The sequence below is a fragment of the Dasypus novemcinctus genome, chromosome 8 (genome assembly GCF_030445035.2).
Source record: "Dasypus novemcinctus isolate mDasNov1 chromosome 8, mDasNov1.1.hap2, whole genome shotgun sequence".
NCBI lineage: Eukaryota > Metazoa > Chordata > Mammalia > Cingulata > Dasypodidae > Dasypus > Dasypus novemcinctus.
Window position 1 is genome coordinate 46,813,381 of NC_080680.1, and position 12,693 is coordinate 46,826,073.

Genomic DNA, 12,693 nt, shown 5'->3' on the forward strand with positions numbered 1-12,693 from the left:
AGGCTCTCCTTCCGGTTTGTGCCAAGATGGCGGAGGCTCTCCTTCCGCCCCGCACCAAGATGGCGGAGGCTCCCCTTCCGGTTTGCGCCAAGATGGCGGACGCTCTCCTTCCGGTCTGCGCCAAGATGGCGGACGCTCTCCTTCCGGTCTGCGCCAAGATGGCGGAGTGACCGGAAGAGGCGGGTAAAGAGAGGCGGGATTTCCGCCTGAGGGCCCATACTTCCTCCCTTCAGGCGAAGAAGAAGGAGGAAGTGTGCCATCTTGGTGGCCAGGTGGGAATTTCCCCCTTTCAAGCGAAGAAGAAGGAGGAAGTTCGCCATCCCGGCGACCAGGCAGGGACCTCCCCCCCTCAGGCGGGGAGGAAAGAGGAGGCTCGCCATCCTGATAATGGTCGTCCCGAAGAGGATGGAGCTCAAGGTCGGCATTGAGCTGACTAGATAAGGACTCAGTATCTGAGTCGGGAGTGTCCCCCTTATCAGGGTCGCAGTCGAGCGGCCGCGCAGCAGCCCCGGCGGAAACCTGGTAAGCGTCTTTCGGGGCAGGCGCGCCAAGGAGGCAGGCGCGGATGGCCACAAGCGTGGGCAGGAGGCCAGGGGGAAACGACCTGCCCTCATGCTCCATAGAGGAGGTGACGCGGTCAATGAGACGTGAGTAAGTGTCTGGGCTCCAAAGGTGGCAGGTGGCCAGCCACGGATTGAAAGGCAGGAGGAGATCCCAGTACTTTTGCAGGTGGCGGAGGGAAACCCTAACGCCATTAGTGTCTAGGAGGCCAGCAAGCGCTCTGACTTGAGGCGCTTGGCGGGAAGATAGACGCCCGCCCATTTTTCTGCCGGGGGCCGATAACGGGGGTCCTTACCTTGAGAGCGCGGCGAAGGGGTGGGAGCAAGGTCCCACGGGGGTAGAGGCAGTGGTCACGTCGGACCAGACTTGAACTGCCACCACGTTGGGGCGCCAGTTGCGGCTGGGGCGGCTTGCACCCCGACGCTGACGGGGGGGTTGGAGGGGTCAGCTGGCTGCAAAGGCGTCTGAGGCTGCGGCAGACAGCCTCAGAGGGGCTCTCAGGCGTGGAGGACGCGCGGCGAGGGGAGAAAGAATGCCGCGGAGACCAGGTCTGGTACGCAAGTCCGGTTTATTAAGGAAGTGCAGTGGGTTATATAGAGAATGAGGAGGGCGAGGTAGAGCAGGAGGAGTGAGGGCTACGGGGCGGCTGGGGATTGGCAGAAACTTGTGGGCGGACTTGTGGTTTTGTGCTGTTAGCTGTTGCTAGGGAAGTGGGCAGATTTCAGGTTATGATGCAACAATTCCTACTAGAGGAATTGTTGGATCATATGGCAGTTCTATATTTAGCTTCCTGAGGAACCACCAAACTGTCTTCCCCAGAGGCTGCACCATTTTACAGTCCCACCAATAGTCCATATCCTCTCCAGCAGTTATTGTTGTCTGTTTTTTTAATAATGGCTATTCTACTCAGTGTTAGATGGTATCTCATTATTGTTTTGATTTGCATTTCCCTAATAGCTAGTAATATGGAACATTTTTTCATGTGCTTTTTGACCATTTGTTTTTCTTCTTTGGAGAAATGTCTATTTAAATCTTTTGCACATTTTTAAATTGGATTCCTTGCTCTTGTTGAGTTGTATGATCTCTTTATATAGAATGGAAATCAAACCCTTATTAGATAGGTGGTTTCCAAATATTTCCTCCCATTGAGTGGACTGCCTTTTCACCTTTTTTTTTTTTTTAAAGATTTATTTATTTACTTATTTATTTCTCTCCCCTTCTCCCCCCACCCCGGTTGTCTGTTTTCTGTGTCTATTTGCTGTGTCTTCTTTGTCCACTTCTGTTGTTGTCAGTCGCACAGGAATCTGTGTCTCTTTTTGTTGAGTCATCTTGCTGCATCAGCTCTCCGTGTGTGCAACACCATTCCTGGGCAGGCTGTACTTTCTTTCACGGTAGGCAGCTCTCCTTACAGGGCGCACTAGTGCATGGGGCTCCCCTATGCGGGGGACACCCCTGTGTGGCAGGGCACTCCGTGCACGCGTCAGCGCTGCGCATGGGCCAGCTTCACACAGGTCAAGGAGGCCCAGGGTTTGAACCGCGGACCTCCCATGTGGTAGACAGACGCCCTAACCACTGGGCCAAGTCCACCACCCTTTTCACCTTCTTGATGAAGTCCTTTGAATAACAGAAGTGTTTAAGTTTGAGGAGGTCGCATTTATCCGTGCTTTCTTTCCTTGCGATGCTTTTGGTATAAGATTTAAGAATCCACCACATATCCCCAGGTCTTGAAGATGTCCCCTTACATTTTCTTCTAGGGGTTTTATGGTTCTTGCTTTTATATTTAAGCCTTTGATCCATTTTGAGTTAATTTTTATATAAGGTGTGAGATAGGGGTTGTCTTTCTTTCTTTTGGCTATGGATATCCAGTTCTCTCACCACCATTTGTTGAATAGACTGTTCTACCCCAGCTGGGTGGGTTTGAAAGGCTTGTCAAAAATCACTTGGCCATAGATGTGAGGATCTGTTTCTTTTTTCTTTTTTTTTTTAAATATACTTTAAAAAAAAAAAAAAGGTACTTAATTGCAGTGAATGTACCACACTAATGAAGGATGTTGTTAATGAGGGTAAATGTGGGTGGTGTGAGGAGCAGGACATATGGGAATCAATTATATTTTTTATGTAACATGTATGTAATCTAAATATCTTTAAAAGATTAAAAATTTTAAAAAGATACTTAGACTACTTAAATGTTACATAAAAAATATAGAAGATTACCACATGCCCCACTCCCTAGCCCTCCCACGTTTTCCCACATTAACAACATCCTTCATTAGCGTGGTACATTTGTTACAAGTGACGAACACATTTTGGAGCATTGCCACTGAGCATGGATTATAGATTACACTGGAGTTTACACTCTATCCCACACATTTTTTTAAGTTTATCACAAGATATATAATGGACTTTATCTGTCATTGCAGTGTCATTCAGGACAATTCCCAAGTTCCTAGAATGCCTCCAAATTACATCTCTTTTTTCCCTCTCCCTCTCCTCAGAATGTCCAGTGGCCACTGCCTCCACATCAATGATAAAAGTTCTTCCATTGCTAGAATCACAATAAGTCTATAGTAGAATAACAGTAAGTCTACTCTAGTCCATCATTCATTCCCCAATCCTGAGGATTCTGGGATGGTGATGCCAACTCTGTCTCTAGTTGAGAGGGGGCTTAGAATCCATGGAGCTGATGGATGAGACTTTCTTGCTTGCAGTTGTAGACTCTCTCTGTTCCTTGAGATGGTTGTTGTCCATCATCATCTCCTTGTTAGTGGTCCTGGGTAAGTCTAATGAACTGGAGAGTAGGTGTTGCAAGTCTGTTGAGATACATGGATAGCCCAAAGATTTAAGTCTCTTGGATATACACCTGTCAACTCTAATACTAACTAGAGGTTCACATAGAAAGGGCAGAAGAGCCAGGTGTAGGGAAACCATAACTGAGTCCAGCTCTGTCACCCTGGGGAGCATAAATTCCAAAGTAGGGCCCATTGGCAGGGTCCTAAACTCCTGAGCTGTCTACCCTGCCTATAGTATCAGGATATCTCCAGAGCCCTCAGGAGCCTTACTATATGAGGCAATATTTACTATGGCAGTCAATGAGATACTGCTAAAATGTGCATAAGCATAACCTCTGGAATGATCTCCTGACTGACTTTGAAGTCTCTTAGCCATATAAACCCCTTTTGGTCAAGGTCTTTTTCCAGTTGCATTGCTAGTTGGTGCTTGGTAATAATCCCTCCATGGCAGGGAAGCTTATCCCTGGGAGTTATGTCCCACAGTGGAGGAAAAGTAATATGTTTATATGTTGAGTTTGGCTTAGAGAGAGGCCACATTTGAGCAACAAGGAGGCTTTCAAGAGATAACTCTTAAGCATCCTCTAATACTAGGCTAAGTTTCCATTTCGAAAGTAAAGGTTCATAAGTATACTCATCACTATTAAGGGCCTCTTAATGGTCCATCCTCCTTCAGTAGTCACTGCCCCTGTACTCAGGGGAACCTTGCTATCCCATTAGAGATTGTGGCAAAGCTTCCCTGGATGGGAATTAAATATTCTTTTGGTTATTGTGTGAAACTCCATCCACTGTGACAATGCCCCATGAACAGCTTACACATTTATATGCCTTATTGGTAATGCCCCAGGTGAGCCTCCTCCCATGCATCCCCTATCTCTTATACCCTGCACTTCCCTTGCCATAGTTGTAACCCTTCTGTGATCTAAAACTTCTTCAAAATTGAAGCCAACATAATAACCTAATACAATTAATAGGAAAATGATATAATAATGATAGTTTTAAAAATAGGGAGTAAAATACTAAAAAAATTTTTTTGAGTTTGGAATAATAAAAAAATAAAAATATATAAAATTTAAAAAAATTTTTTGACATTATGTCTTACATCACATTTTGACATTATGTCTTATTTTTTCATTTTGTCTTCAGAGAAGCTTTAGGTTATAGAAAAGCTACATAGAGAATATAATTGATCCCATTCACCCAACATCTTCCCCCTTTATTCCTTTCCCCTATTAATAGCATAGTGCATGGTATGTTTGTTACAATTGATGTCCAAATATTGAGGCATTGCTACTAACTATAGTCAGTGATCTACATTATGGTTTGCATTTTGCACTGTACACTTTTATAGATTTTGATGAAGTTTAACATGGTCTGTATCCATCACTGTAAAATCATATAGAACAATTGCATTGCCCCCAAAATGCCCCATGCTCCATCTATTCTATTCCTCCCTCGGGACCCAGAGTAACCACCTAGATTAACTCATTGAAAGACAAGATTCAAAGCTACTTTCAACAACATTGTGGGTTTGACATGATGGCCTGTTCTCCCCTATTAGGCCCCACCTATGCTTTCTAAAGACTCTCACCCCTCTATTTGAGATTATAGCAGGACTCCCCAGAATGGGAGTCTAATACCTTCCCGCTCATTATCTGAGTCTCCATCCACTGATACAACACACTATGACAAGATGAACAAACACTGCACACACCCCAGAATCCTGCCCCAGGTGCATTCTATACCATGTGCCCCCCACATACCAGTAACCCTCCCCTGCCATATTTGCTAAAAGAACATTGCCAATGTTGTGATTTCAACATACCCACCAATCCCCAGCATTCACCTACTCCCTCCCCCAACACTCCTCCCAGTTCCATGGACAGTCCACCCACCCTCAACAACTGACATCCCTCACAGACCAGCACTGTCCAGTCCAGTAGCATCACTGCACCCCTGTTATGCCCATAAACTGCACAGCTACACCCTTCCACCTTAAAGATTTTGCTTATGTGGGCATTGACTCACAACCTTCTTCTCCCTTTCTATCTCCTGTAAACCTCTCTTCCAGACTCTAGCTCTGTGAGATGTAATATTTGTCCTTCAGTGCCTGGCTTGCTTCACTCAACATAAGGTCTTCGAGATTCATCCATGTTATCCTGAGTGTTAATACTGCATTCCTTCTTACAGCTGAGTAATAATCCATTGACTATTTATATCACAATTTGTTTATCCATTCTTCTGTTGGTGGACATTTGGGTTGTTTCCAACTTTTAACAATAGTGAATAATACCACTGTGAACATTGATGTGCATGTATCTGTTTGTGTCCTTGCTTTCAATTCTTCTGGTATTTACCCGCAGTGGGATTGCTGGATCATATGGCAGTTCTATAGATAGCTTCCTGAGGAACTGCCCAACTGTCCTCCACAATGCCTGCACCATTGTACATTCCCACCAGCGCTGGGCAAGGGTTTCCATTCCTCCACATCTTCTCTAACACTTGTAGTCCTCTGTTTTATTAATAGTCTCCAGTCTAACGGGTCTAAGATGATATCTCATTGTGGTTTTGATTTGCATTTCCCTAATAGCTAGCAATGCCGAGCATCTTTTCATGTGCATTTTAGCCATTTGTATTTCTTCTTTGGAGAAGTATCTATTCACATCACTTGCCCATTTTTTAAAAGGGTTGTTTGTCTTTTTATTTTCAAGGTGTAGGATTTCTTTATATATGCTGGATATTATGCCCCTATTAGATATTTGGTTACCAAATATTTTCTCCCTTTGAGTAGGCTGCCTTTTCACTTTCTTTGAGGTGCAAAAGTTTTTAATTTTGAAGTGGTCGCATTTATCTATTTTTCCTTTTGTTGAACATGCTTTGGTTGTAAAGTTCATGAAACCATTTCCTAGTACAAGATTTCGTAAATTCTTCCCTACATTATCTTCCAAGATCTTTATGGTCTTGGCTCTTATATTTATATTTCTGATCCATCTTGACTTAATTTTTGGATAAGGTGTGAGGTGGTATTCCTCTCTCATTCTTTTGGATATAGATTCTCCAAGCACCATTTGTTTAAGAGGCCATTCTCTCCCAGTTGATTGGGTTTGATGGCCTTGTTGAATATCATTTGACTGTATATGTGGGAATCTGTGTCAGAACTATCAGTTTGGTTCCTTTGGTCAGTTTGTCTATCCTTGTGCCAATACCATGCCTTTTTGACCACTGTAGCTTTGTAGTATGTTTTAAAGTCAGGTAGTATGATTCCTCCAATTTTTTTTTCTTTTCCAATCTATCTTTGGCTATTCAGGGCCCATTGCCCTTACAAATAAATTTCATAATTAGCTTTTCGAGGTTAGTAAAAAATGCTGTCGCAATTTTTATTGGAATTGCATTTAAATCTGTAAATCAATTGGGGTAGGATAGACATCTTAATGAAGTTTAGTCTTCCTGTCCATGACGGGATATTCTTCCATTTATTTAGGTATTCTTTGATTTCCTTTAACAGCGTTGTTTAGTTTTCTGTGTTCAAATCATTTACATCTTTAGTTAAATTTATTCCTTTGTATTTGATTCTTTTAGTTCATATTTAAAAGGTAATTTTTTCTTGATTTCCTCCTCAGTTTGCTTATTATCGGTGTAGAGAATTGCTACTGATTTTTGCTCAATGATCTTATAACCTGCCACTTACTGAACTCATTTATAAGCTCTAGAAGCTTTCTCAAGGCTTTTTATATATAGAATCATGTCATCTGCAAATAGTGAAATTTTTATTTTTTCCTTTCCAGTTTGGATGCCTTTTATATCTTTTTTTTTTAATTAATTATTTATTTATTTTTTTAAATTACATTATGAAAAATATGAGGTCCCATTCAACCCCACCGCCCCCGCCCCCCACTCCCTCCACAGCAACACTCTCTCCCATCATCATGACACATCCATTGCACCTGGTAAGTTCATCTCTGAGCATCACTGCACCCCATAGTCAATGGTCCACATCATAGCCCAGACTCTCTCACGTTCCATCCAGTGGGCCCTGGGGGGATCTATAATGTCCCGTAATTGTCCATGAAGCACTATCCAGGACAACTCCACGTCCCGAAAACGCCTCCACATCTCATCTCTTCCTCCCGTTCCCCACACCCAGCAGCCACCATGGCTACCGTTCCCACACCCATTCCACATTTTCTCTGTGGACATTGGATTGGTTGTGTCCATTGCACATCTATGTCAAGTGAGGGCTTAGATTCCATATGGGTACTGGATGCACTCCTCCCGCTTCCAGTTGTAGACACTCTAGGCTCCATGTTGTGGTGGTTGACCTTCTTCAACTCCATGTTAGCTGAGTGGAGTAAGTCCAATAAATCAAAGTGTAGGAGCTGAAGTCTGTTGAGGCTCTGGGCCTGGGTGTCATATTATCAGTCCAGAGATTCAAATCCCCTACATATATCTTAAACCCAGCACCGACTACAATTCCAATAAAGTAGCATGCAAGTCTTGTGAAAAGAGATCCCCTCTGAGTCCAGTTATATCTTTTTCTTGCCTAATGCTTGAGCAAGTACTTCTAACACAGTGTTAAATAAGAGCAGTGGCATTGGACATCATTGTCTTGTTTCAGATCTTAGAGGGAAAGCTTTTAGGATTTCACCATTGAATATGTTAGCTGTGGGTTTTTCATATGTACCCTTTATTGTGTTGAGGAAGTTTCCTTCTATTCTGATTATTTTCAAAAGTGTTTTTATCAGGAAAGGGTGCTACATTTTGTCGAATGTTTTTTCTGCTACTATAGAGATGATCATGTGTTTTTTTTCTTTTGTTCTGTATATGTGGTATAGTACATTGATTGATTTTCTTATATTGAAACATCTTGCATAACAGGGATGAAACCCACTTGGTCATGGTGTATAATTTGTTTGATTTGTTGTTGAATACGGTTAGCATGTATTTTGTTTAGGATTTTAGCATCTAAGTTCATTATAGAGATTGGTCTGTAGTTTTCCTTTCTTGTGGCATCTTTGGCTTTGGTATTAGGGTGTTGATGGCATCATAGAATGAACTCCAACCTGTCTGACTCCAGAGACCCAGGCCTTATGCACCTGGCAGAGTAGCTTCCTAAACTATGTAATAGATCTTTAACTTTGAGTCCATGTATGGCCCTGGGTTTTTGTTTTGTTTTGTTTTTAATTATTTTTAAGTATATAACTGAAAATATAGTCACAATCCTGTAGCTAAAGAACTATATTACTTTTTCTGTAAGAATGCAAAAATATCCAGAATATAATAATTTGATGAATATCAAAAAACTCATCCTTTATTTTAAATACTACTTATCAACCTAGATAATAAGTCTGTATTAATTCTTAAATAAAAAGGGAGTGTATTTCTTTAAAAATTGCTCTTTAAAAAAAAATTAGGAATATACCCAAAGGCTACCACTTTCCTACTTCTTAAACAAATAAATCAGACCCTTATTCCATCCAACTCACTAAGAGTGATATCAAAGGATATCATATAAAGAAGCAAAGTTTTTTTCTGGCTAGTTAGTCACAGAAGTTTAGGAATTCCTTGACATGTCCCTTGGTTAATCTTAATAATTAATACTCATCATTTATTTAAATTTTTTCTTTGAAGTTGTTTATATTTCAGCCTACATTCCTTCTGAAGAAATTAAACTACCCATTTTTGAAATAGTTATTTCTTTTCCTTGTTCTAAAGTTGCTTAGTGTAAGCTTAGAGGTGTGTTTGCTAATTCTATTTCCTGGGATTGTCTGTATAACTAGAATTTATTATTAATTTGTCTAGAAAACTTGAGATTTCTCTCTTAATGTGACTTGTTGTCTAGGGAAATTTTGGGAGTGTGGAGATGTGCCGGTACGATCCTCTACAGGACAACACTGGGGAGGTGGTAGCTGTGAAGAAGCTTCAACACAGTACTGAAGAACACCTCAGAGACTTTGAAAGAGAAATTGAAATCCTTAAATCCTTGCAGCATGACAACATTGTAAAGTACAAGGGAGTATGTTATAGTGCTGGTATGTTGCCTGTTGAAACCCATTTTGAACTTAAGATAGATCTTTTGCATCCTGGGGAATAGAAACGTAAAATGTCTAAAGATCTGGATTTATAATATGCCAGTACCGTGAAAAAGAAGCATTCTGTATGACTGGAGATTGTGCTTGGTGATCATGGTTTATACTACAGGTTGTCCTTGGCTAGTTGGTTAATCATTCTCTCCACTCTGACTGATACTGGCTTAGCACTTGCATAAGCTTATCAGAAGAGGATAATTTTTAAAGGAAGAAATGGTCTTTCCTTACATTTTCTATAAAAATAATAGTTTTAGATACTTTTTGTAGAGAGATAAATGGGGAGGTAAGAAATTTTATCATTAGTTTATTTCAGTTGCCTAAAGAGTCTACAGAAGGCTCAAATACAACTATTCTAAAAGCTTCTTTTCAAAACTTTTTGACTTTTTGAGTAAAGAACCCTACTGCATCACCTTTAATTTAGAATAAAGTTTTTATATCTTACTCAGATTTTATATATGTAAGTCATTTGCATATGCTTGTTTTTTAATTCTAATATTTCATCAGTAAAATATGGCTGAATAAAACATTATATTCCCATTTGTATGTTAATAGGCCGGCGTAATCTGAGATTAATTATGGAATATTTGCCTTATGGAAGTTTACGAGACTATCTCCAAAAACATAAAGAACGGATAGATCATAAAAAACTTCTGCAGTACACATCTCAGATATGCAAGGTACCTGGTATCCTGGCTATTTATTGTAGATGAAATAAGCATATTGAATAACTGTTAAAAAATCCTCAAGAATTTTTCTTAGATAATAAAGGGGAATATATAGGAGTAAGGTAACTTAAATTGTTTATGTTTATAAAACTAGCTCAAAGAAAAATGTTATTTTTTCTATAGGGTATGGAATATCTTGGTACAAAAAGGTATATTCACAGGGATCTGGCAACAAGAAATATATTAGTGGAGAATGAGAACAGAGTTAAAATTGGAGATTTTGGGTTAACCAAAGTCCTGCCACAAGACAAAGAATATTACAAAGTGAAAGAACCTGGAGAAAGTCCCATATTCTGGTGAGTATGTTTCAATGCAGTAGTTTTAGAGTACAAACTTTATTTTTACTGTTTTTCTTTAATACCTTGTCATTTATATAGTTAAAATAGCTAATCTTTATTACATGCTTAAATCAGGCGAAATGCATTTCAGGATTATCTCATAACAACCCTAGGAGCATATATACTATTATTATCTCTATTTTAAATGTGCAGAAATTGAGGCATAGGGAAGGTAAATAGCTTGCCCAAGATCATACAAATAATAAGTGGTAGAACTGAAATTCAAACCCAGATATTCTGATCCCAGATATTGTGCTTTTAAACTTTCTTAACCATGAGGCATTAATAGAATGTTTTATAAGTTAGAACAATTTGAAGCAAAAGGTAATTTTTCATCTTCATTTAAAATTGTTAGTTAATTGTGAGTATAGAACCTAACTTTTATGTGGTAAATTATGCGTTGTTGTTTCTATTGATCTGTGCTTGATGGAAGCTTTTCTTTTTTTAAACTTTTGTTGTAGTAATGTATTTTTTATGCCTTAGTTCATTTATGGTATATTTTGTTTTCTAGGAATAGCTTGGTGAAATTATATTTAAATGTTTTGATTTTAGATACATTCCAAGTAGACTTTAATTCTTGTTTATTCATATACTGAAGTAATACTATTAAGATTATATTATTTGAATCAAATGAAAATGTTAAGGAATGGGTTTTGTTTATTTTATCTTAGTACCTTTTAATCTGTATTTTGGGTATCTGACTTGAAAATTCAAATTACTAAGTATAAACAATATTACTTTAAATTTATAAGTATTTTCTGGGTATAACAGAGTTATTAGAAATATGTAGATTATTCAGTTTGATACTCCCAAATTTATGGTTCATCCATATGTGCTAGTTGGCTCCTTTGTTTTTTTTAACCTATAAATTTTACAGCTAATCCCAGCTATTGCAGATGATTTTTCTGGAAGGAAATCAGGTAGGAAAGCATCAGTGGATTATTTTTATGGAAGAATAATTTATGGTATTATGAACATTTTTGAAAGAAGAGTCCATATCTTTTAGAGATCCATACTGAAATAATTATGGTTAAAATAACTGTCTGGTCTGGGATCACTTAAAATAAATCCTGAGAATGGGGGAGTGGAGGTGGAGAGTGATGGATGGAACAACAGGCAATGAGTTTAGGCAATGTGTACATGGTTATTCATCGTTCTCTAATCTGTGCATGTTTGAAATTTTTCATGGTAATATTAATTAAAAAACACTTTCAAAAGAATGTCCTGGAAGCAGCTGTGGCTCAATCAGATGAGCTCCTGTCTACCATATGAGAGCCCTGCCTTTGAGTCCCAGGGCTTCCTTATGAAGGCAGGCTTGCCCACATGCTGCGGAGAGCCACCTGGTCCGCAGATGCTGCGGAGAGCCAACTCAGCAAGGTGATACAACGAAAAGAAGAGAGACAAGTGAGAACATAGAGGAGTACGTAGCAAATGGACACAAGAACAAACAACAAGCAAGCCACAAGGGGGGAGGGGGAAAAATTAAAAAAAAATACAGACACAGAAGAATGCACAGCGAATGGACAGAGAGAGCAGACAGCATGCAAAAAGTCGCAGGGGGGTGGGATAAAAAAAAAAGAATGTCCTGATGATAATCATTAGTGTTACCTTCATCTACTTATTTTTTGGGTGCGAGTGCAACTAGCTATAAAGACTTATCTAAATATGGCCATCTATTTGGAGCATGTTCCCAGTGCTTCATGAATTTCATGCTTTTTTCTTTTCACAATGAGAAATTATATAAGGTAAATGGAATTGACTGGCAATCCATAAAGATTAGATAAGTGAAGATCCAGTTATTTGGGCATAGGTAATAGATTAAGATTTAATAAACATTTATAAGAACCTGCTAACTTGAGACACCGTACAAAGAGCTTGGTATAAGAAGATAGGATCAGTATCAGACAAAGACTGTCCCTAGTAGGCAGGAAGGAAAAGTTTGGTATAGCAGGCAAATTCAATTGACAGATCCCTTCAAGAGCTCATAGTTTAGGAAAAACCAAATGTATAATCACATCATTGCAATGCAGAATGTGTAAATTCTATAGTGAAGAAAATAATGGGAATGACTAAAAGTGCAAATAATTCTTGTGAGAGAAAATTATAACTAAGAGATGACATTTCAACTATTGGTTAACAAGAGTGTACCAGAAAGATAAAAGGGAGGGCATTCCCTGCAGAAAGACAGGAGCAAGAG

At 39.5% G+C, this 12,693-nt stretch overlaps 1 protein-coding gene across 9 annotated transcripts in view; it reads left to right on the plus strand.

Annotated features, from left to right (window-relative positions):
* JAK2 (Janus kinase 2) overlaps positions 1 to 12,693 on the plus strand; it is a 223,189-nt gene that overhangs the window by 201,281 nt on the left and 9,215 nt on the right. For all 9 annotated transcript variants that reach the window (XM_058301810.2, XM_058301811.2, XM_071216711.1 and 6 more), the window contains 3 exons: positions 9,187 to 9,376; positions 9,986 to 10,110; positions 10,282 to 10,454. In XM_058301810.2, the coding sequence (XP_058157793.1) occupies positions 9,187 to 9,376; positions 9,986 to 10,110; positions 10,282 to 10,454 (488 nt within the window). The remainder of the gene's footprint in view (positions 1 to 9,186; positions 9,377 to 9,985; positions 10,111 to 10,281; positions 10,455 to 12,693) is intronic.